The sequence below is a fragment of the Eucalyptus grandis genome, chromosome 11 (assembly GCF_016545825.1).
Source record: "Eucalyptus grandis isolate ANBG69807.140 chromosome 11, ASM1654582v1, whole genome shotgun sequence".
NCBI classification, from domain to species: Eukaryota; Viridiplantae; Streptophyta; class Magnoliopsida; order Myrtales; family Myrtaceae; genus Eucalyptus; species Eucalyptus grandis.
Window position 1 is genome coordinate 36,143,136 of NC_052622.1, and position 26,399 is coordinate 36,169,534.

Consider the following 26,399-nt stretch of genomic DNA (forward strand, 5'->3'; position numbering starts at 1 on the left):
ACATAAATCTTGTTTTTTTATTTAAGCATTTGAGGGTGTATTTGTTTGTATTTCTTTTTTCTGTTTATAAACATAAATCTTGTTTTTCGTTTTGAAAAACAAAAAAAGGAACAAACTTCCGGGAACAAATTTGGAATGTAAAACAAGAAATAAGAAAACTTATTTGAGAAACAAATTTTCTCTCTCTTCTTTCTTTTCTTCTCTTTCTTTTCTTTTTCTTTTCTTCTTCTTTTTTTTTGGCCGATCGTCCGCCTCGGCCGGCGACCTTGCCGAAGCATTGCCAACCCCTAGTAAGGTATCGGGCGAGGCCGAGCTCGCCCAGCCAAGGCGAAAAAAAGAAAAAAGAAAGAAAAATACAATAAAAATATTTAAAAATTAAAATAACACAAATTTACTAAACGTATTTATGTTCTTTTTCTATTCCAAGAACAAGTTTATTTAACGCGTTGTTTCAAAAATTGTTCCGAGAACATAAATAGTTTTTCTATTTCTGTTCAAACAATTTTTGAATAAAAACATTACCAAACGTACTTTGAATGACATTGTCTGCGAAATTGATGCATAAAAGAGGTTGCGGTACACGAAATTGACCATATGGTTCCCCCACAAGCTTTGTCCAGGTGATCCTCTGTCACAAGGCAGTTCTCGAGCTTCAAAAGCCTCACCTTTTCATTTGCAAAACTTGACCTGTCCCGAGAAAAAAATCAGTTTTCTCATTTGCTCAAAAGCATTTCACTTTAAATTGTACGAAGCCTTTTGAGCCTTCAAATCTACAACTCGCCGCATCCGAAATACAAGAGCTAAACCAAAACTTGCATCCAACGGCAATTTTGTGCTAATTTGTTTATCTTGGAAAAACAAAGCTAGTCAAGGGCTAGTTCAACCGTTTAGCTAAAAAAATCGGAACACGGTTACCGACACCAAAATAAATATGTCGCCTTTGAATTTATTTATTTATATTAGATTAATAATTTGCCAGACTTATATATGAATTTTCATTAATGATAGTCAAAATTTAGCATCGTCAATATCAAATCATTGAAAATAAATAAATAAATAAATAACTCTTCAGCTTCAAAATTATATCCGCATGTCATCATGTGCATGCTATCATGTATCATCACTAACTTATATATTTTAAGTTTGGACAGTGGTTATGGAGATTTAAAGGTATCATCAAATGAAATATACTATCAAAAGAAGAGTTTTGTAAACATTTTAAATTTCTTAGTGCCCGACGATAGTTCTTTTTTTTATTAATATATTTTCATTGTTATCCATAAAAAGTAAATAACCAAACTGGTACAGGGAAGTTTATATTCTTGATAATACTTGAAAATTCAGTAAATTTGTAGATGTATTAGTACTTTCCGGCAAGCATGCAGATATACACATAGATATTATAATTCTAAAGAAAAAAAGATTTCAGATTTGGTGGGAGGCGAACTAACACGTGGTAAAGCCAAGGTGAAAGATGTAATTTCAAAGTTTTTAATATCGTGCGGAAGACTTTAAAAAAAAAAAAAAAAAAACAGGAAGAAGAAGAAGAATATAAAATCGTAAAAACCCAAAAAGAATAAGCTGAAAAGGAAAATCAAGACCGCATCGCGCGCTGTTGCTGGAACCAACCGTCGCGGGGCACCGGAGCTGAAGTCCGCGCCACCGCGAGGCACTCATCGCTCACCGGCACCGAGTGGAGGAGTGTTCTGAAACGAATGAAGAAAATACGAGATGTAAAACACGGTGGTAGGGACGAGAGAAGACGGGATGGTTTTCGGAGCAGAGCTCGTGTGAAGGTGAAGTGGCGGAGACCAATCGGCAAGATATTGCGTCTTCTCGTTCTTCTCTTGGGAAGCAGCGCAAAGGGGAATTCGGATAGCGAGACAAAAGGGATGGCGGGATGATCCTGTCCTAAGAGCAAAGCATGCTGCAAGTCTTCTGGCTAGGATGATAGGATAGCGAGACAAAAGAAATATCTCTTAGGTATGCACTTTCGATGCTTTAATTTTGAGAATGGATAAGGAAACAGGCTTCCTTTTTTTTCCCCAGCATAATGGATTGCTTAGGGTGATGATGTAAAAGCGGTTTGATTTGGTTCCACTTGACGCCGGTCCGAGAAGTTTAACATAACTCTTGTTAAAGTTGTTGTCATACTGTACTCTTGCTATGTCTTTTTGTTTTCTATTTTTTTTTTTTTATTGTGGTTGTCTTGTACACAATGGAGATGCGAACTACAGGGAAATAACACCCTCTTGATGATATTTATCCGTAGGAGATGCCTGTGTGTCCAATACCTTTCCGTCTGGTCTTAGCAGTTGCGTCGGTAATTAGAGCACTCCATCTCTCCTTCTGACTTCTTACAAAGAAGTCCAAGCTTCTGGACTTTTTCTGCTGCTTGAGAAAATTTGTATTCCTCATATTGGATTAGACCACTCATTTTTCGTGAACATAGAAATAGAGGAGGTTTATTTTGTGCCAGAACATGGTGGGAAACTTAGTGTGGTCAGCTATAGTGGTCCTGCAAAAACCTGGTTGTGGAGGAAGATGCGTAGAACTCATGAGCCATTAGCTTTATGAAACTGGTATAAGGTTGCTTATTTGCGTCTCTTTCTTTGGCTGAAGTCACTTGCAGTTCCTATACCATTTTTCAAATGGAGAAGGGGATGATCCTTTTGTAGATTTGTATATTCGACTCAAGAATAGACAGAAACCTCAGAAAAGCCGGCTATACTTCATGTTCGCATTTCCACCGCCGGGACATGATAATATGCACCATGAGTTCAGCGCTTCTTGTCCATTCTTCTTGTCTCTTCTTACATATGAAAGGCGTAAATGTCCATCAGCAATTTGAAGCTGACTGAGGTTTTATACAGGCTGACTATTTAGAGCAGATCAGGAGGTCAATAAAGCATAATTTTTTTGGAGTTCACCTACAAGGAATTGCTGCTCCTAATGCTCTTGAGTTGGGTATTGATATTGGACATCTTCGCATAATGCTGCATTTGGGATTTCCCGGTAGTATTGCCAGGTATGGCAATCACATGTACATCTTTTGGCTCATAATATTGATTTTCCCCTTGTCCAATAACCATTATCCCCTGTCCAAGAGAGTGCTGCTGTATTGATGCCCAAAATCAGTTGGTCATTATCATGGTTTCCTAAGAATTTCCCTGTATAAATGTTTAGCTTGAGTTGTGATCTACAGTGCCTCATGCTTTCCAGGACTCATTGTTCCGGGTTCTTGAGCAGCATTTGAGCTGTACTGCTGTAGAACACCCATTAAGTTCGCACCATGATGAGAAGTTTTTCAGCAATGGTCTGAGCATTGCCATAACAACTCTCAAGAACAGAGGATGTCTTAGTTCCGATCCATCCTGTGATTCTTCAGCTAGAATATGGAATTTTATCGGGCGTGAGGTACATTTCGACTTATCAACAGGAAACAAAAACTCTGAACTCTTTTTGTGTCCAGTTGAGTCATCATGTGGTTCTTTTGTTGGTCTTTTACTTTTATGTTATCATTGATTGTGAATTCTTTTTCATGACTAATCTCAAGAAAAAGCCTTCAGACGCTGTCAACAATCGAGCAATGGAGACTAGTACGTGTTTGGTGATTAATATTAAATAATGAAGTCCCAAGGAAAATGAGGAACGCAACGGTTTTTTTCTAGTGCTACTGCCTTACCATAGTCGTTCCTTTCATACCCATGTTTGGGTGCGGTCTTCATTCAAATCTGTTCATGATTATGGTACACTAGAGTTGACATAATATATTTTTTTGGTCGGGTCATTTAAAATGCATGCTAACTTTTAAGATGTGAAATATCAGTAAAGTTTAATATATATTCAATGCGGGTGCATGAAGGAGCCGCATATATACAGCAGGGCAAGACCTATCTGGTAAAAGATTTAGATCCGTCAACTCAAACTGCTTGGTGCCAGGAGTTCTTTGGAGGTGATATAGTATAATCGAGCAAGAGGCAGCAATGCTGACATATAATCGAGCACAGAGATCCGGAGCCTATCCTCCATCTGTTGCATTGTGGAAACGCATCAATTTTGACCATTTGCATGAGTAAACAATGGCGTTTACTAACTCAAATATCTTACTTCAACAGAAAATTAGAAAGTAATCATAACCTCATAAGAAACTTGGTTTTTTTCCCTACACATCACAAGTATCTCCTGCGCTAGGTGCAAAACCACATGTCCTCCAAGTCAGGCTACCACAGAAGCTACCTTACCATCCAAATAAGCTTCAGAGTTTCAATTCCTTCTAAGACATGGGATATGGCATCCATCTTCCATCTGTTCATGTTTTTGTGAATCACCTTAAGATCACTCAATCGCTCTCCCAAAACAAACACATTTCTCCGATTTACACATCCAGGACTGCTAAATTTTGCCCTGCCGTCTTCATAAACTAGATGCTCGAGTGCAATTAATGCTGCTTCAAAGTTTAAAAACTCTCTTTGGTCACAAAGGTGTTTGAGGTCATTGTATTGCTCCTCAAGCATCTTGAGTACTTCCTCACGTATTTTCTCCTTGATCCTATTCTTCCAAGATTTCAATGCTTCCTTCGAGAAGGATTTTATGAATATCCAGGAGAGGATAGCAGAATTAGGTATGGCCTCTTTAAACCAGACATCAAGGGAAGCCCCGAACTAAGAACAATAACATTTTTCTTATTCTCCATGCTCTCAGATATGCCGTTTGCTTTATCCAAAGAAGTACACCTTCTCTCTAAATCTGAAAACAAATCACAATGATCGATTTTCTCTGAATTCAAGGATTTTTCCAAGTTGGTTAGCTCTTAAGAAGCATATTGGCATGCAATCTAGTCCATACTTATGAAACAGACAACTTGAACTAATGCCTTGTACATCATCCCTTGTAAATTGCAAAACCCTATTGGCAAGAAATTTACGCTTTATTAGATCGTCAAACCTTTGTTGAATTTTCTTCTAGAGTTGAAAGTCCTCAGATATCAACCAATTACTAGTTGAAGTTCATGACACAGGCTATTGTCTCCAACATCCTCGCATTCTGATTAATTCTCAAGCATACTTAACGCTGCAAATAACATAGAAGTGTTTCCAAGACTATCAACCATCTTATTTAAAGCATTCTGGTAAAACCAGTCTACATTTCTTTTGAGTTGTTATCCATGCACTCTGTTAGAACATATTCTTATGACAATGAATTCTCAAACTTCTTTTGGTATTTACAAAAAAAAAAAATTAAATCCATGTTCCATGAGTCCCCCATCAACTCCAAAGACCCTATTATAAACTCGTCGATAAAATCAACTTTTGAAAACCTAAAAAATTTTGAAGTCAGAAACCGTGATAGAAGCAAGTGTTTCTTTTCATCCATCCTCAAAAGCATGCCAATGCAGCTCTAATTTGTCCATACTTTCTACCTCTACTATTCCAACAATAAACTTTTCTACAGTTTAAGCTTATATCTTTGAAAAGGAGGTTTTTCAATTTCGAATCAAATTGAATTGTGGAAAAATGGAGAGAAAGAAACCTTATAGAAATTGGAGAAATTCAATATTGAATAATACATGCATGATTCTACATTGAGGCCTTTCCTTATTTTTTTTTATCTTTTTTCCAACAAGCATCGCCTCCACACTAGCAAGAAGAGAAAAATAAAAAATAGAAAAAAATAGTCATGCAATGACAACTATAGCACAAGTTCCTTGTTTAAAAGAAAGAGAACCTTATTCAAAAGTCATGTCAATTAATTGACTACCATGTTGCTTACGAGCAAGAGCAAAGGAAAAATAGACTGAAACAGCAAAAGCAAATTTAGCATCTATATTGTCTATCAGACTATTCTTGCTGTCCATCAGCTTATTCTTGCTGTCCATTTGTTCAAAAATCTTGCCTGTCGATTCAAAAGTGATATGGATACAATTAAGTAATTGCTTTTTGTAATATGATACATTTACAAATTTCAGTTTTCCATATGACAAAAGACTAGAACAAAGCTTGTTATATCACAGTACAAAACTTATGAATAGATATGCATCTTAAGCATAAGCTGTCCTTGAATTTGTAATAGCCAGTGCTTGCGAGCTTCCAAAAGATGACAATAACTGCTGTCGAAACTGAGCTTCTGTTTATTTACAACTTTGATAAATTTCTGTGGCTCAACGTAGTGATATCTCCAAGCTCTTCCAACATGAATTTGTCTTTGCTTCTTTTATTTTATTATTATTTAAAGATAAGAAGTATTTGAATTTGGAGGTTGTGCCAATGGGGACGAATTGCATCAACCCAAAGTAAACATTAGCAATGCCATTCAGTACTTCATAATAACTTTCAGAAAAAATGCAAGTTTAAACTAATCAAGGGACTCACCCTGGCTGATTTGCTTCATCACAAATCACTCTCACTCACCACTTTCAATTATATGCCCATGAAAATAAGGGAAGATGCTCGATGTGTCGATGTGACTTGTGATGAAAAAAATGAGCCGGGTGAGTCTTCAATTTAACTTGAACTTGCATTTTTTTTCTCCAAAAGTAGTACGAAGTGTTTAATGACACTGCTATTATTTACTTTGGCTTGATGCAGTTCATCACAGCCTTAAGATTCAAATACTTCTATATCCTCAAATAACAATGAAATAGAAGGAGAAAAAGGGGAGACAAGATTCATGCCTAAGGAGCTTGGACATATCACTGCAATTGAGTAATAGAAGAATGTTGAAGTTGCAAATAAACAGAAGCTCCTAATTGGTCGACAGCTGAAGCAAATGCAATCATCTCTTGGAAGCACACAAAGAATAACTATTACAAATTCAAGAATATTAGCTAATGTTCAGGATGCATATCAACAGTCCATAAAATTGGTATTGAGATATAAGAGGCTTTGTTTAACAATAATATTTTGTCATATTGAAAACTAGAGTTTGTAAATGTATCATATTACAAATAGCAATTATATGATCGTACCCTATCACTTTTGAACAGATGAACAGGACTTTTGAACAATGGACAGCAAGAAACACTCTAGTAGATGCTGAATTTGCTTATGCCGTTCTAAATTATTTTTCTTATGCCGCTGCTTGTAAGCAACAAGGTAGCTAATTAATTAAAATCACAAGTTTCTCTTTCTTTTAAACAATGAAGATGTGTCACAGTTATGTTCTCCTTTTCATGTCTCTACTTTTTCTTTTTATCTTCTTGCTGGTGTGAAAGTGATGCCCCTTGAAAATCTGACCAAAAATAGGAAGGAAAGGCAGGTGGCAGGCAAATTGTATGGAGCAATTAGAATTGTATTGGAATTCTTTGAAGACAGATAAAAAGAAACAGTTGCTTTTGTCAAGGTTTCTGACTTTAAGCATTTTTATGAATATTAGTCAAGGTCTCTTTTTAAGCATTTTTATGGATATTCAAAAATTTATTTATTGACGAGTTTATAACAGTCTTTGAAATTGACAGTTCATGGAACATGATTTTATTTGTTTGTTGCAAATGCCAAGAGAAGTTTGGGAATTCAAATCGTTATAAGCTGTTCCAACAGAGCATTAGGATAACCACTTGAAAGAAATATAACTTGGTGTTGTTGGAAAGTGTTGCTGATACTTTGGATAAGATGATTGACAACTACCCTTGGGAACACTTGAATATTTTCTCAGCGTTAAACATGCTTGAAAATCAATCACAATGCTAGGATGTTGGAGAATCAGCTTTGTCCATACTCCAATTGGTAATTAGCTGACATATGAGGACTCAACGTAGAGCTCCTAAGAAAATTCAACAAAGGTTTAAGGAGTTAATAAAGCGTAAATTCCTGGCAGTCAGTTTTGCAATTTACAATGGATGATCTACAAGGCAGGTCCTCTATTTTAGAAATATGGACTAGGTCTCATGCCAATATGCTTCCTAGGAGAAATCCAACTTCGGAAAATCCTCAAATTCTTGGAGATATTCGATCGCTGTATTTGTTTTTAGATTCGGAGAAAAGTTGTACTTTTTTGGAGAAAGCAATCAACACCATTGGTGGATGAGAAAAGTTTCATCATTCCTAGTGGAGGATTTCCCTTGATATCTGGTTTTAAAAGGTCAAAGCTAACGCTGTTATCCTCTCATGATATACACATAATTGTACACAAGAAAAACATTGAAATCTTGGAAGAATACTACCAAAGAGAAAAGGCACAGGAGCTATACCACCGCAGCGTTTGCAAGTTAGAGCAAAGCAGAGGAGCTAGGAGCGCCTTTGGCTTAGTAGAGATTGCGTTCGCAAGTTAAAGCAAGGTGGGGTAGCTAGAATCACCGGGTTCAATAGAGACTGCGTTCGAATTGGGAGTTGGGACCTCCGAAAACAGTTCCAACTCTAGAAACGGAGAAACTGTCGGAGATGACTCAAGTCCCATGGTTTCAAGCAATGGTCACTTAATGTGAGTAGGAAGTTTCTTATGCTGGCAAGATTTAGGATGTGTAGTGCTTGTGACGAAGGAGAGGAGGAGGAAGTTGTGAGGAGTGAGTTGCAGGGCAAAATTCGAGCTTGACAGGACGGTAAATAAACGTTGAGGTGATTAGTTCCAGGTGGATCAGTTTCCACGCAAGAACCAGGAGCCGAATCGGTTCCCATTTAGGTGGTCCTGGACCTACTTGGTAACCAGACCGACTGGTCCAACTAATCTCACGACTCAGATGGAAGAAAGATCGGACAAGGTGCGCGTACTAAAACAAACAACTACACAGGAAAACAACTCCTCTCTCTCTCTTCTGTCCCTCATCCACCACCAACAGTTATTTGTGGTGTGCACCAACACAGAGAGAGGTGGAGAAATGGTGGAGGTGGCAAAAGTTCTGTACATGGTGGCAAAAGTTCTGGCAAAAAAAAAATCAGCCAAGGACAAATGCCAAATCAGCTGACCAATTTAGGCACCGGACCAAACTTCACGTGCCACCGAGGACGGAAAAGAACAACCAGCAAACGTCCGAGACCGACAAAAAAACCAAAAAAAAAACAAAGAAAGGAGAAAATGCCGCAGCCGAGGGCCGGAGATAATGCGGGGGAGAGGGCAATTACCAGGGCAATGCATGTGACTCAAGACGCGAGGGGAGGCGATAGAGGATAGAACCTGAAGGAAGAATTCAGAGAAGTGCTCGCTCTAGGTCTAGGGCTCGTGAATCCCGATCGCGAAGTTTGCTCTGCGCAAGAGAAACTAGAAAGGGAGAGTGGATTAGGCGTTTGTTTTTATTGTTGTAAAAATAATAGTTAAATACATACATACATATTTATTTATTTATTTATTTATATAGAAATAAGTGCACATGAAATCTTATCCAGTTTTAAAATTTTTAAAAAATACAATTAAATCCCAAAACTCAATCACGAAAATGAAATTGAGTCGTAAAATTTTAAAAAGTGCAATCAAGTAAATTAGTATAATCTAGTCATCCATTATGCATTATTTTAACTTTATTTTTTATTTTATTTATTATTCTTAATAACTCGTGCCCACTTCTAAATGACTAGCAATTAACATAGAAATTATTTAAGTTATATTTAGTGATAGTATCATTTAAGTTGTCAATTTCGCTACCATTGGATCAGGCATAATACAAAGGAGTATAAAGTAAAGCCTAATCCTATGGTCTAATATTAGTTTGAATGTTAAATTCACTGAATGGTAGAAACTAGAAACTCTCGACTGTCTACACAAAATGTAAAACGTCCATATTGTGAAAAAAAAAATTTAGCGGCATTTGATAATGACGACAAAGAGAGATTGCATGTGCTGATTGCTTAGATGCCCCACCGTACATTCGCCGCAAGGTCATACCTCATGTTAGGGTCCGCTTGCGGTCGGTAGCAACGGTGACTTGTGCTAGGACATCCCTCCGTGGCAGCAATTTCAGCAAATGCTTGGGCGACATAAATCGTGTTTGGTAACGATTCTGTTCTGGAGAATAATTTTTGATGAAAAATGATTTTTTCTGTTTTTGTTATTGGAAATAATTTCGAGTAAAAGAACACGTTTGGTAACTTCTCCAAATTTCTATTCTCGGGATAGAAATACTTTTGGTAAGATTCTTAAATTTTTTTATTTCTTTAATTTTTAATTCTTTTATTATTTTTTTACCAACGACCAACTTGGCGACGTTCGTTGAGCTTGCTGGAAGGAAGAAGAAGAAGAAGAGAAGAAGAAGAAGAAGAAGGAAGAAGAAAAAGAAAATCGACTCTAGAAATTGTTCCCAAGAACAAAAAGCTACTTTTTTCTACTTCTTATTTTTATTCCAAATATATTCCTGGGAATAAAAGTTTTACCAAACACGTTTTCATTTTTTTTTTCGGTTCCTTGGAACAAAAAAATAGAAATTTTTATTCGGAAAACATAAAAAATTTTAACAAACAGCCCATAATGACCATGGCAATGGCCGCAGCTATTTCGGCAACCAGCTAGGGGTTTGGATTAGGTTCCATGGACATGGAATTTTGGTTAGTGGATAATCTTGTGAACAATCTAGTATGTGTTTTTTTTTTACTTTCTATTCTACTTATCCTATTTGAACCTCATTAAATTGTCGCTCTAGTAAAGCTCATTTCACTACTTTAGAAGATGATCAAACAGTTTCATTACTTTTTTCTTACTAGGAAAAAAAAACCCTTAATTTAGTTACTTTTACAAATATAAATAACTTCTCATTAAACCACCACATTAGTGACCGCGATAGTTTGGGCTCTCTCCCCCTCCCGAAAGGGAGGAGTTTGAATCCCCTCACGATCGCTTGGGTCGTAAGTGGGACGCCGGGGGTGGTAGGTCCTCTCACTTACATGTCCCCCTAGGTTTACTCACCGGCTGCCAGCTATACGGGGTTCCTGGGTCACCAAAATAAAATAAAAAAATAATAATAATAACTTCTCATTAAAAATTTAAACGAGAGATTTTAAGTGCTCAAAGACTATCAACACGTTTTAATTAATTGCATGGAAATGTAAAGCATTAAGGTAATGAAAAATGATTACAATTGCACAGTCCACGTCAATAGGTTGTATTGCCTAAAAAACAAGCCTATAGCCCTCGATTAACTGCGAACTCTCCCAAGCCCATATAACTTCAATGGATTCTTGAGGATATTGTAATGAGAAATCGCCATTAGTCTATTCAGATTGACTAAAACCAAAGTAAGATATGAAAGTATACATCACTTCCTACAATACTAGAAAGTGTAAGGCTTGGGACTTAATTACACTAATTAATCAACTAGTATCATTTCAGTATATAAACTTGTTAATTTCAAGAAGATATTTGTTAGACAATTTGGATTGATTTTAAACCGATTCATTAACAAGGTGATTATGTATGTGCATAATCATTAAAATGATAATCAACAACCAAAGAATCATTAAATAAATTGTAAGGAAAGGCAAGAATCCAACATTAAGAAATATGAAAAATGTCATTCCTAACTAGACTTGAGGGAAACAATAATCAACATATTGAAAGTGCGCAATCCAGCGAAAATCGAAATATAATTGCACAATGACGACCTTGTATTTGTCTCTAAGAACATTAACACCCTATTATAAAATTCTAAGAGCTTGTTCAATGTTGAACACAATTTTTTTATTTTCAGACATTTTAAAAGAAAATGACTCAAAAACTAATATTTGAGCTTCTTCCTAATTTTCAGAAAAATAAAATAAAATTTTCTCACAATTTTTTTATTTTTAGAAACTGTTAAATATTTTGAATTTTTTAAATTTTTTTGAAAATAATTTTTAATCTGGAAAATAGTGACTCAGATTGGGCCTTAAGGCCCGGTCAGAACATGGGCTGAACTTCTACTCACGGCCTAAGCTAAAGGGCACAATTCAGCTAATCCTCAAACCCACTCCAATTCTTACCTTTCTAAGCCCAATTCATTAAAGTTTGACCAAAAAAGCCCAATTCATTAAAGAACAGACCTGGTCCAAATCAAGTCCTACCTAAACAAGGCCGACCACGCCAAGTAAAGCCCAATTAAGCCTAAGCTCAATAAGCCCAAAATCTACCAAACCTAGCTACACCCCGAAGCTCAATCTCTCCCTCTCTCACCCACTTCATCGCCGACTCCTCACACGCCCAGCTGCTTTCAACGCCTCGCCTGACATTTCCAGAACAACAAGACCCAAACGTCGATCTATATTGAGCCAGAAATCACGCGAATTATCGTTGACCACCACCAATTTTCGGAATAGGAAACAAATAAACCGTTTAGCTAGTTTACCTAATCTACCGCGACCACTGATGATTAATTTTCATGTACAACACTACTTAATTGGCAACAAGCTCAAAATTACGGGGAAAAAAAGTTGCTCCAACAGTTCCATGGTCATTGGTTGTTGGAAAAGAAAAGTTCCTCTAAAAACCTCAAGAAGCATGGGAAACTGTCTGTGTGGAAAACCCAAACGACAACTAGAAGGACGAGCAAATACAAACAGCTTTCATGGGGTGCACTCTTCAAGCATGGGATGCTAGATTTATCCATGTCCAAGAAAAAAATTTCAGGCTAGCAAATTGAAGGTCAATAAAGCAAGTGAACATACCAGAAATCATCGTAGTGATTCTCGATGCATGATAAATCGGAGGCAGTTATTGCAACTGAAGCACCACCCCCTGCGTGCTTCTTCACATGCTTTTTTTTTTTTTTTTTTTTTTTAATGGTTTTGATGGTATCAGGAAGTTCAAATAAATAACCTTCAACGATGAGGACATTTGTTTTGGAAACCATGCCAGCCAGGGATGAATCATAGTTAACAGAATGCCCTAACCACGTAAAAAGAAAGGTAATAGTAAGGGAGAAAATATTACATACCTTAACGGTGCCACCTCATTTTTACTCTGAAACATTCAGAGCGTAACAATTGTTTGGGCGGGTCCACATCGTCCCAGTTCAAACGGCCGAAGACAGGGCATTCTCTCTCCTCTTTACCTGCTCTCTCTTCCTCCTCCTCCGCTCGACGCTTTCTCAGCACTCCACCCCAACGCACTGAATTTGGCCATCGGGAGAGAGTGCGATTTTGGTAGAAAGACGTCGCAGGAGTGTGCCAAGAGAATGCAACCCTGAGGATGAGGCCATTGAGTGGAGAGAGAAAGGCCGTCGTCGGGAGAGAGTGATGGCTGTCGGAGGAAGCGCTAGACAAGAAGGTTCAGTGCGTTGGGGTAGAGTGCATAGAGAAGCATCGAGCGAGGAAGAAAGAAGGTAAAGAGGAGAGAGAAGACAGAGAATGCCCTGCCCTCCACCCGCGCTCTGGTTTGAAGTGGGACAACATGAACCTGCCCGGCAGGTGTCACATGTTGAATGGTTAAAAGTAAAAATGAGATGGCACTGTTACAGTATGTAATATTTTCTCAATAGTAAGGAGTGATTTACCATTAGTAACACACAAAACGAGATTTAAATTCAGGAAATAATAGTCTTTGGTACACATGCAGGATAAATGAGACAACTTTACAAGGCCCTTCCAGAGATCTTACGAGTTAGATTTCTGCCAGCTGAAAACCTTAAAAATCCATCTTCTGATGATTCGACAACAAAAGGAAAAGACCTTGCACAAAAAAGAATAGCACTATACTTTGGATGCTCATTGTCTTGCCCAGTGCCCACAATCTCCAGAACAACAAACTGGCTATTCCTTTATGCCTTAGTTACATGTCATCTAAAAAACAAAGTCATTCTTCTCGAAGCAGCGCTGCATAGTAGATTATGCCTCATCTTAATAGATCTTACAACTAATACTCAATCCATCAGATATTTTGGTACTTAGCCTATGTTTCCTGCACACTCTAAATCTTTTTCCATGTGTAAGCCCAATATCGTTTTGCATTTTAACTTTTCTATCTTGTTTTACTGAACAATGAGAAGAAGCCTACCCCTGATTACTCTCAGTAAATGACCTCTACGCTCTCAGCATCTGATGTGTTAGAGTGACTAAAGTTAAAATTAGTTCTGCAAATTTTCCTTTTCAGCCGTGTCGCTTGAGAACAACAGCTCTTGGCTTTTGTCTACCTACGCCAAGCAAAAGATGAGATAGGGTTTGACTAAATTGGATGATAAGGCTTGGCTTATTGAAGGAAAGAGAACCGAAGTAGGGAAGGATATGTTATCGGGAGAATTACCACAAAATGAAAAATCCCAACTTTAAGTCCTTAGATAGTTATATGCATCTTTCAGGCAGCCTTCAGTTTCCTGCATTTACTTGGATTTTCATTGTTGAATTAGGAACAGAGTGGGACCAGAGATGAAGATAATATAAGCAAAAAATTATGGGAACGAAGCATGAAACCTCCGGAAATTTTATTTTAATTTTTTAAAAAAGAAAGATTTTGCAATCAATCAACATCTCTGACTGATATCTCCAAGTTTAGGCCAAAACTTCAAAGCCACTGAACCGCTGTATCAGAGACGTATAAACTTTTTGGCTGGCCGGCTAAGACATTGCATTCTCTTGAAGAAGCATCAATCATCAAAGGTGAGAAGGGATGTTTAGGTTCGAATTTGGAAAGAGATGAGGGGGCCAGACCTGTAAAATCTACCCAAAGGGTCGCTCCCGACACTCCCAGCCATATCAATGCTCAAAGGAGGACCTCCAATGGGCCGAGTGCCAAGCCTCGACAGGGCGGCCAGGCTATTGGAGAGAGAGAGAGAGAGCCACCGGCGGAAGCTTTGTAACTGCAGCCAGCCATCCATGCGCGCAGCACCCGGCCCCCGCTCCTCGTGGCTCACCATCTTTCGGCTTACACTTTTCCAGTCCTAACCTCTCTAAGAAAGCATCATCGACCACTCCCGAAAAACCCACCTAAGGACGCAATAGAGAAAGCACATAAGCAGATACAAGAGGAGTAGGAAAAGTGAAAGTAGGGTGGGAAGTAGAGAGGGAAGGAACCATGTGTCGGGCACGGCAGAGGGAGAGGTGCTCGTGCTGCCCTCCCTGACATGGAAAGCCAAGTCTCCTTCCTCTTCATCGTCGTCTCCGTCTCCGTCTCCGTCGTCGCCTGCAGCAGCGGAATCCGGCCGGCGTTCCCCCGTCGCCCCGAAAGCTAGAGCAGGCAGAGGAGGAGGAGGATGGAGAAAATCCATGGGGAGAGGGAGCGTCGTAAAAGCTTTTTGTACCGCCGTCCTTTAACATGCATGTGGATGGCGAGCGTGAATAGGGGGAGTAGGTGGAAGGGACCAAAAAGCTAGGCTGGGAAAAGAAAGAAAATGGGCTGGGCTGGCTTGCCCTCGGCCCGGTTTCGCTTTTTTCTTTTTTTCTTTTTAAATTAATTATATTTGATTTTAAAAAAATTAATAAACTATATTGTTATCAATGCAAATGTTTCAACACCAATATGCTTATATAATATGGTAATGATATTTTTTGTTTAGAAGTTAGAAATTAATTTCTAATATTCTATGCAATCAAAATTTTAAATGAATAACCAAAATTAAGATATTAACACACATATAATTCCTTTTGATAAGTCATCGTGCAACTAAAGCTAAAAGTTGTGTAAGGTTAAACTTTTTTGACTTAACACAACCCCCCAATTAGAAATCCAACACGGACGCACACGTACGCACATAGACACATCTTTTCCATATTAGCAAACATATAAGCCATGGACAACAATAGTCCTGCTAGCGACAATAACGGCAACGCCATGTCCATTTCGTCAAAAGGAGGACTAGGTTAGCTCAAAGCAACGTTCCGAAAAATCGGATCATACTAGACCAATCGATTTGATCAGGTACTTGTCGGACCCTAGTCCATTCCTCACCTTAGTACAATTGGAGGTCAAAACCCTAGTTTGACCCGGTTTGGCAGGTTTCGCTATTGTACTGGATCTCACCTTTTTTTTTTTTTGGTCATTAAAAAAAAAGACGATTTAACGAACTTGCAGCGCATGCGACTCAACTATTGCCCAGTTAAAAAAGGAAAAAATCCCGTTTTTTCAATCTCCTGGGCAAATGTCCATTGTTCTAAGTTAGGCAAATCATAAAATTCGAATCGGTTTTGAAAATCCGAGAGAGACTGCGAGGGACAAAACTCCACCGTGCAACCTCAATCTCATCAACCAAACGCCCACGCCATGCGAGCTGTGCAATCTCTACACTAAACTACTCCATGCCACCCCTTAATCTTTATCACAAGACCCTGTTGCAGTATATGTTCAGCTCGAAACATACGGCTTATACACTACATCCCTGGTGGGAACCTATCTCTATAATCCAAACGCGAAATTACTTTGCTATTGGGCTGCCACGAGCAATGGTAATGAGACATCTAATTTACCGTCCGTTAACTAGGCATATGCCAAACTGAATAATGGGGTGGAAACAACTTTTGGACTGATTGCACACAAAGGGGCCCAAGGATCTACCCACCTTGATTTAGAGTTCATTAGATAAAATTTAAAGTTCCTAGGATCTAAATACTATAAATCTTAAAATTGCAAGAGCTCTATCTGTGTATATGTCCTTTTCCTCTTTTCCTCTTGCTTTATCGGCGATTGCAAGAGCTGCTCTAACATCTCGCTAAACCATGAAAAATTGCTCTTATAAATGTTAAATTGGTGTGTGTTCAACCTCTGTTTTGGTTGTCTCCTTATGATAATGGTGAAAACAAAGTCGAATCTAAGGGTACATCGCCGACTAGTAATGTTGACAATTTAGCTTGATAGATCTATCATTGTGAAATGAGTGTATGTTTAACCATGCCAATACTCTATCGATCCTCTTTGTTAATGCAGTATTCTAAACTTTACTCTATTTTGATTCGCTTTGCCATCATGCATTATTTTGGGCAACAAATACAATTTTTCTTCATTAAAAAAAAAAAATAAGTATATGGCTCATTGTTGTCATTCCATTTTAAATTCAAACCGTAATCAAAGAAAAACTACGTCTAATAAAATTGAATGTGTCATATTTAAAAGAACAGCCCTTTTGCAGTGACTTTACAGCTTTTATAAATCTTGTAGCGCACTCATTTTAACTTTTCTTCAATGTAAAACGCTCGAACCTTTTAAAATTTATCTTTCACCGACAACTAGAGAAATATGTAATTTTTCCTAAGATTTCAAAATTTTAATAACATCTTAAATTTTTTATAGGAAAATTATAAAAAAATACATCACTGCTAGAAGTTGCAACTAACAAACCTTGACGAAAGCTTTATCACTTTATAGCCAAGGATAAAATGGATCTCATACCATAACTTCCATCATCCACATCGGGAGCAAATGATCCCAAGGAAAACTCCTCGTTGGTTTCACTCTCGTGCTCGGTCAGGGGGCGGAGAGATTAGTCCTTAATTCACGTACTGTCATGCAAGTGCTCATCTACCGTGCTCGCAGGACTCATTCAAAGCAATGCAACTTCACCTTTAAAAAAGGCGATCCACAATTCACATGTCAAGAGGACCGATTATATCTACCAGTCATTGCAACTCGCGCGAAGCCAAGAGCAGTAGTACCATAAGAATCTCAACACACCTAATTATTATATCCCATACATACGCATTTAGAATAGATAAATTAGCAGCACTGGAATGCTAAAATTCAAGTGATGCCTACAGCCGCATGCTTCAGCCTGACATCGGCAACAAAATTGTTGGAAGCTGTGAGTTTCTGATGAAGAATAAACATAGCAAAAAGCATACCATTGTCGGTCTACTATAGTAGATGCATGCGCTCCACATAAGACTGAAGCAACCATCTATTGAGTGGTTCCCCACACCCGATGAAACAGCCGGAGTTGCCATTCTCGGTGAAGAAGGGGAAGCTGAATATGTGCAGCAGCTCCTGCACGGCATTCCTCACCAGAGAAGTCCCTGTCACCCGGCTGCGCCGACCCCACCCAGTAACTATGTCAATCCGGTGTGGGCTCCTTCCTGACATAAGCATCTGCCGACGAAACCAAGCAAGGGTCCTTGAAAGTGCTGTCACAGCAGTGCCATCCGACATTACATGCAAGTTTATAAGCCAATACATTGAGCTTTTCTCTCTGACGACATCTGGATACACATTATTCTCAGCAGCCACTTCCCAAACAGAGCCAGCCTCCTCTTTGAGCCCGGACTTGTGTAGGAAGTCCACGACTGCATCCACAAGTCCCCTCTTGCTCTCTCTATCCTCGCTATGCATCAGTTCCAAGAACCTGCTCATGTGATCCCTCACATTTTGGCCATCTGGTCCAGCTGCTGGCATGGACAGCAAGAACATGTGCGCCGGGTGGCCTGTTATTGCCATGAGCTGGCAACAGGACCCCATGTCCAACGGCGATTCAGCTTCTGTACAGCAACTGAGAAGCAAAGTGTAAGTCTGGAGAGACGGATGTAAACCTAAAGCCAGCATGCTCTCCAGGAGGTGAAAAGCATCTGATAGCCTGTGAAGCCTAAGGAAGGTCCCGAGCAATGAATTGCAAGTGGGTACATTTGGGCGCAGGCCCTCATTCAGCATGGTCTGATACCATTCCCAGGCCTTGTCAATGTTACCAGCCTTCCCCCACAAATCCACCAAGAGACCATATACTGGCTCGTCTGGCACCCAATTCTTCTGCCTCATCTCAACAAAAATTGCTTCCGCTTCCTCAAGATACCCACAATGGCCAAGCACTTCCATAACAATGCTGTAAGTCACTTTGTCAGGTTCATATCCAGCACTTAGCATGTCCCGATAGAGCTGCAAAGAATTCTCATAGTTCCTTGCCTTTGCCTGCAAAGCAATCAAGATGTTATAGGTAACTAGGTTAGGAGCACAACCATGATCGACCATCTCATGGAACAAACGGTTGGCATCAGCCAGATGGCCAGCTTTTCCAAGGCAGTTAATCATCACACTGTAGGTGAATGTGTCAGGAGAAAGACCAGCCATTTGCATTCTTTTATACATATCCATCGCAATATCAAGAAACCCAGCTTTTGCATGAATGTCAATAAGTGTGCTGTAAGTGACACGATCTGGTTCACAACCTGCTGCTTGCATTTGATTAAAGACATTCATCGCATCATTCAGGTAATTTGCTCGGCCATAACTATGAATAAGCCGATTATAAGTCACCACATTTGGCTGGCATCCATCCCTCACCATTTGTTCAAGCAATTTGTTTATTGCACCAAACTGCTTGGCACGACCAAGGATGCCAATCATCGTGGTATAAGTATGCCCATCATGCTTGTATCCAGGCTGCTGTTTCAACCAGTTAAAAAAGCCAAGGGCGACTTTATGGTCTTGTAGTTGCTTGAGTACTTGGTTTGCTTGATATGCATCCATTGCATAATTTAGCCGTCGCAGAGCCTCCTCTGTGGCAGAACCCCACTCTTTCTGCAGCAATATGCGAGAAACACTTTCTACGATATGAGCGGCATTTGAAAAATGCCTTGGAGTCGGAGCAATTCTTGAAAGCGCTCTAGTATCTCTTGTTGGTCTATTGAATCCTTCTACAGAGTACTCTACAACCTTCCTTTCAGAAGAATGAATAGAACTAGTAGTTGACGCAGACCTATCTGGATATGCTTTTGGTTTCTGAGAATAATGGGTATTTCTTCTCTTATTGTGAGTATCCGAATATACATTTCTTGTATTTTCAACATGATTTCTAGCCCCAGCATCATAAACACCTCTAAAACCTTCAAAATTAGATCTCCCACCTTTCTCCCCTCTATCATGGGCATAGTTATAAGTAGAAGTATCTGAAGCAGCTACTGTGTTGGCTGATGATTTTGGACGAACCTTTGAGAAGTTCTCTCTCTTGACGGATTTCACATTAGATGATTTTACATTTGCAGCCGGCCTGCTTGGATCAACCATACAGCTTTTGGGCAAGTTCAAAATGCCACTATCTGAGCTGGGAACCTTATAATTTACCAGATCAGATAGGATATTTACCGCTGCAATGCCTGCCCTAAAAACCTGATCAGCCATGAGTGGTGCTGATTTCCCTGCATCCCTTTGGGAAAGGTTTGTATCACTTGCATAAATGACAGACTCAGATTTCTGCAAGATAGGAACAGATGCAGCATTTGGTAAGAGACTCGAGTGCTTAACATTCTCAGCTTTACAAGGGCCCACATATTTAACAGGATCTCTTGAAGTCAAGGCTCCCACTCTTGCTGAAGTTTTGGACACAAAGGTAGCTGATTCTTGTGGAAAAGGAACATCAGTAGTTGTCTGTTGTCTTCTCGGGATGCAGGTTTCATCTTCCGAGCATGAGCAGGAGCTTCCATCTGTGGTGCCACAACGTGAACCACTGACAAAAAAGGATCTTGCACTATTGGAGAGGTTATATATCTGCTTTGCCCGTAACATAGCTGTATATCTTGTGATCCTTCAGACGAATGTCGAGATGATACAAGTCAGCCCCAAATGTTGAGATGATACAAGTCAGTCCCAACTGACCAAAAAGGACCTTGCACTATTGGGGAGGTGAGAGATCTGCTTTGCCCATAACAGAGCTGTGAATCTGGTGATCCTCTAGAAGAAAATTTTAAGATAATGTAAGTTAGTTACGACTTTCCATAAAAACGTGATGTGATCATCAGCTTTATTGAGCAATACAGGATAATTTTATCAACTTGGATCCCAAGTAAATAGCATTTTTTATCTAGAGTTTTACAAGTCAAACAGTGTGAAGGAACTCATGCAGAGAAGCATTACTAGATTCACAAAACGGAAAGATAAGAATCTAATATATTGTAAGAAGTTGACAATATATGCACGCAGGGAAGTTTTCAAGTTGACCAGAATCCAGATCCAAAAGGAACATTGATAACTATGAGGAAAGTGTCCCTTTAGAAAATTTAAGACTGAGGTAACATCGGAATCTAATGTTCTCAACATTGTATATTTCAAAACAATCAGCACTTGACAACCATGTAGTGCATATTTCACTTGTAACGTAGCCAAAAAGCAGCAATCAAATTCATGGAAGCAATGAACAAGCATGCTGGAGCAGAATGGTCGTTGACAAGTTATCCCATGAATGTGGGAGCAATTTACTGCCATATGATCCTCCCTTTAAAATCATGGATAACCGTTATTAAAAGCATGCAAAAGATGCAAAGCTAACTTCATAGTCCACATGGAACATTTCACGGTTCGATGGCAGAAGTGAGCAATTACAAGGTAAGGGCAGCTTTTTCACAGAGCCAAGAAAATTCGGCATATGGGTGAACACACCTACCTAGACTTTCTCACATTCTTGAGATTCAGCTAGAAGCAACTAGTAACTAAAAGTCTTCCGTCCCCCCAAAAAAATAAACAGCAGCCTCCGCGGTTACAAATTTCCCACTTCCCGTGTATCCTCCACAGCCATGGACATCCAACACGTGAATCCGAAAGTCATCTCACCAATTTCCAAAATCGACCTCCACTTCAACGATTGTCAAGTTTGAACCCAAAGGAACTGCCTCTAGCGGGGGCAAACAAGAATGACTGGATATCATCTGACCTGCCCTTGCAATTCCAGATTCTTGACATTTTACCGTTACGCAGACCATCAAGACACCAAATTTACAATCCAAGAATCAAGAATCATACTTTCTTCCAGAATACTCGCCCAAAGAACCTCGTAAAAACAAAAGATCGGCAATGAACCACTCATATCCCATCGAACCCGCAACCTCGTTCTCCGGACCCGGACAAGCGCCACTCACCAAGAAGCACAGAAGATTCCATTTCTAAACGCGCGCTCGCTGACCAAAAAGCACCGAACAACCGTAAAGTCAACCCGAGACAAGCAAGACGCCGCCGATCAACGGAACAATCACGCGCGCGGACGAACCGAAGCGGGCAACAATCAGCAGCGGCGTCCAACGACGCGGAGTCCAGTACAGAGAGGAGGAGGAGGAGAGAGAGAGAGACCTGAAAAATGCGCGGCTTCCTCCGGTCAGCGCACGGCGGCGAGCGAGAGCTCCATGGAGAAGGGGGGAGTCCTCTTCCCCGCGCCGTCGGCCGGTAAAAAGCTTCTCTTTTCTTCTCCAAGCAAGCTGGGTCCAAGAAGAAGAGGAGGAGAGGGAGAGAGAGAGAGAAAGAGAGGGGCTGCGAGGTGAAAAAGTTTGACGTACTGCTCCGCCCAGGAATCGGGCTCTTCTGTTTCTCTTTTCTTTGCGCGTTTCTTATATCGACGGGCCGGGGGCGGGGGTGCACGGGCTCGCGCGACCTACTGAGGCCGAGCGATCGACACGTGGCGGGCTGCGGTCGTGGTTCCCACGTGACCGGCCAGCGGGGCTTTTAGTTTTGCTTTCCCACTGTGGCGGAGCGATCATCCGGTGGGCGGGAGCGCACGGGCGGCCCGGTGGAGCGGCCTGTACGGCAGGTCCTCAGCCGGATGATCGGGTTGTCCCCCAAGATTCGCGCGAAGTCAACTCTATCCATTTTTTTCCCCTCTTTGTCCGTTATTTACTCGATTTTCCGGGGATCTTCCTTTTTTAAAACAGAATATACATATATATACGTGTGTATAGTGACCTGAGTAAGTCCTTAAACTACTTCCTCATAACTCCTAAAATAGTAAACTGTATTCCATCCTAGGTGGGAAAATGAAATATTTACTTAGAAATTGTACATGTTATTTTAAAATGAGGCTATCGCCAAGTAAGTTAGTGTATATATATATTTAAAAACAATCGATCTAACAAAAAGTTCATGATCAATATACGAAAATTTCATGCCATTTTCGATGCTTTTTCATGAGAGTTTGCCTTGCAAGTCCACGCTTGTATTTAGACTCCTTATCATAGGAAAGAAGTTAGTGGGCAATTTTGTCACGGCACCACCACTCTCTTTCTATTATGTATATATATATTTTTTAAAAGGGACGCATTCCTTGGTATTCTATGCAAAAGTTCCCATGATGAAGTGGACATAGGCTAATCACTTTACAAGGAAAATCAATTAAGCAAATGAACAAAATAATTGAATAAGCTTTTCAAACTTTATTGATAACGCATGTGCACACAATTAATTGAAACCAGCAATATATCATGATACATTATTGATATGTCCGATGAATTGGGTATAACACACTTAATATATCCATTAAAGACGTTTTGAATGTGCTATGTGAAATCTCTCTTTATCCTCACTAGATCCATCACAATCCAACTTGGCCTTAGGGCTTCGTTGTCGGGACTAACCTTGAAGGATGGGAGGGTCGGATTGGTGGAGGACGAGATGGAAGCCGTGGCACAAGTCGCAGGGTGCGGAGAGGGTAAGGAGATCTTTGTTATTTCTTAGAAATGGTCCGACAATTCCACGAACTAATTATTTTTCTTTATCTTGTGATGAGTGCTATCTCGGTACAAGAAAGACCAAGTCAAGCTCATGTCTCTTGCTTTTCGACGGAAGAAAACTCCATCTTCCATTCTTTAATTTAATATATATTTTTCACGGTAGTGCTTTCCTCCGATCGGATCACGCTATGATTAAGTTAATCCCACCCAATGTTCAAGCAAGGGTTAAAGAGCTTCTTAGAAACTAAGCACCCCTAATCTTCCACGCGTTTTCAGACAACAAAGCCAATCAATCAATCAATCAAAGCTTTGAGCAATCATGTTATGCCCTCCGCGAAACACTTTTATTTCGCTTTTGCATCTATTGTATTCTATTCAATAAATTTTACATATATTTCCTTTCCCTGGCACAGTCAAATCAGGGCGTCTCTCGTCACTTCGTTCGACCGGGTCGCCCCAGACCCCACCCCCTTCGACGTCACCGCTGATGGCCCTTTCGGCATCCAACGGCTGCGATCTCGCCCGGGCGACGAAGGATTCGGAGAGGATGCCCGCACCGGAGGAGTATCACTTGGGGGAGAGCAGCTGTCGACGTGGAGCGAGGATGGCCTCAAAAAAGGGACATCTCGATTCTTGCTCTTCAAGCAAAAGATCCTTCTGGGAATGTTGAGAGGAGGCGCTTCCGCGTTCAGACAAGAGCCACTTGTCCAGCTCATCGTCCGCCGCGCCCCCCTGGCCCATGTGGGGGCCCCAGTTAGACCATGGGCCGGCGGTTCTGTTTGGGCCTTCAAGAAACCGGGAATCTTTCTTTTTCTGTTTGATGATTTAGAGACTTAATTATCCGGCAGCCCTATTTTTTTTTTTTTTTTGGTACCGTTCGTAGGGTGGAAGTAAACCCAGGAATCGTGAAACCACCACCCACGTTCGGGTGATGACGAGACGCCGTGGATCGAACTCGGGATCTCGTGAAAAGTTTCTTGCTCAACCACCTACGCCACCACACGGGTTTCAGCAGCCCTATTTTCATCCCTATTTTGGCGAAGATACTAATTTTTTCAATTAATTGACAGAAATACCTTCCCCATTCTCTCTTCAATTTGTGTTTCTATTTTTATCAGGCTAAGGGAAAAAAACTGAATTTATTTCTATCACCTCTTTTATTGATATCAATATATAAATTGATATATTACACCCAACAAGATATCATCTTATTTTGTATCATGTCATCACTTTGCCTAGAGAAAATTATTAACTATAATTTAACTTATCATAATTTTTTTTATCACAAAAGATGCATAGAAGATTAACACTTTATTTTTATGATGGCTTATGGATACACAATTAATTGCCTATTTTTATCTAATAGTTTGAGTGAAACTATATATCTAATTATCTAGCCGAGTCTTGATTAAAAAAAAGAAAATTTATCAAAATATGAAACGGGTTAATTTGTTAGACACATAGTCAAATGTCAAATGTATTTATATTTAGACCACGTTTAGATACTAACAAAAGACAAGCACATAAAGCAAAAAAAAGGAATTTCTTGTTGTTCTACTTCTACCGTAAAGAAAGTCATTTATATTGGTTGTAAATTTAATCTCATAACAAGTGAATCAAAACTTTAAAATAAACTTAGAATTTTCCTCTAAAATAATCTGATGTGAGTTTGAAAGTGAAGAAGGTGTAGCTAGACTTCCAACTCTCATTTTGCAATTCAAATTAAAGTGTGAAAAATTCAAACAAGAGTTTATAAAATTAGACCATCTCGCAATTCAACTTTAAAATAAATTTTGGTTTTAATTATTTGACAAAAAGTAAGTAATTAATTATGTGGTTGTAAGCCGTTATGACAATCACAAATAGAAATTTATAATCTCCTACATAGCTTTTGTGATTACATCTACGATGCCTTAAATTAAAAATAACAACTTCCTTCAGGCAAAGTGATAAAATGAGGTAGGACAAGATGATAGATTGTTAAGTGTAATTAGACTTTTATATGACGAGAGAGATGATAGAAATAAGAGCAGTTTTGTTTAAAAAAAATTAAACTGAAGAGAGAGGAAGGGTATTTTGTTCAATTAATCAAAAATATGAGTGTCTTAACTAAAATGATGGTGGAAATAGTGAAAAATTATGACTCACCAAACAAATCTTATGACGTGGCTAAGCTCAACAACTTTGATCCCTAACCTTACCAAAAAAAAGAAACACCTTTGATCCCTAGAATAGTTTGCACGGAGGAAGAATTACGACACACCCAACGACTTTTCCACGCCCTTCGCGAAACGCTTTATTTTGCCTTTTCCCTCAATTCTGCTGTATTCAATAAAATTTACATTTATTTCCTTTTCTTGCACAGTTAAATCGGGGCCTGTATTTGCCATTTTGTTTGACCTAGCCTCCCAGCCCCCACCCCCAACTTAAACGCACCACCGTCGACCGTCTCGGCATCCAACGGTCGCGATCTTACGAGCTCGAAGAAGGGATTCAGGAAGACGCCGCAGCGGAGAATTACCACCGGGGAGTAGCTGCCGACGTGGAGCAAGGACGGCCTCAAAATAAAGAGATCTTGAATCTTGCTCTTCAAGCAAAAGATCCTTCCGGGAATGTTCGGCGCGGTGCTACTGCCTTGAGAAAAGAGCCACTTGTCCAGCTCATCATCTGCCGCGCCCCGCTGGCCCATTTAGTGGCCCATTTATACCGTGGGCCGGGGTTCTCTTTGGGCCTTCAATTATCAAAGTAGTCAGGTATTCGGCCCGATGCCATTGTAGGATCTAAGAAACCGGTAATCTTTCCTTTTTTGTTTGATGATTCAGTGGCACAAGCGCAGATACTTGATTATCTTGAAAAGTTATACGACGCACCAAATAAATGTTATGAACCGGCTAAGTTGCGACGTTTGAGCCCTAGAGTAGTTTCCACAAAGGAAAGTAGTAATCTTTACAAGTCTTTTTAAGGATTCTTATTTTGTTTATCCCATAGAGAAAAAAAAGATTTTGCACAGGATGTACCCAAACAAGACCCATGATGTTAGGTAGAGATATTTACGCCATATTAATGGTTAAACGTAATGCGTGCAAACTTGTTGCATTATGTGGTCGTGACGGAGGAAAATGAGTTTGTTATTATCCAATAATTTTGTTGGGATAAGTATGTCGATGGTTT

At 39.6% G+C, this 26,399-nt stretch overlaps 1 protein-coding gene across 2 annotated transcripts; it reads right to left on the reverse strand.

Annotated features, from left to right (window-relative positions):
- Nucleotides 1–17,358: 17,358 nt before the first annotated feature.
- On the reverse strand, nt 17,359–22,090 carry LOC104426326 (pentatricopeptide repeat-containing protein At1g74750). 2 transcript variants are annotated; one of them, XM_010039327.3, is made up of 2 exons: nt 21,859–22,090; nt 17,359–20,469 (listed from the first exon to the last, which is right to left on the reverse strand). In XM_010039327.3, exon 2 carries the CDS (start codon nt 20,302–20,304, stop codon nt 17,671–17,673), a length of 2,634 nt encoding a protein of 877 aa, XP_010037629.2. In that variant the 5' UTR covers nt 20,305–20,469; nt 21,859–22,090; the 3' UTR covers nt 17,359–17,670. The 2 variants fall into 2 exon arrangements, with proteins under 2 accessions (XP_010037629.2, XP_010037630.2); XM_010039328.3 differs by lacking the exon at nt 21,859–22,090 and adding an exon at nt 21,179–21,201.
- Nucleotides 22,091–26,399: the final 4,309 nt, after the last annotated feature.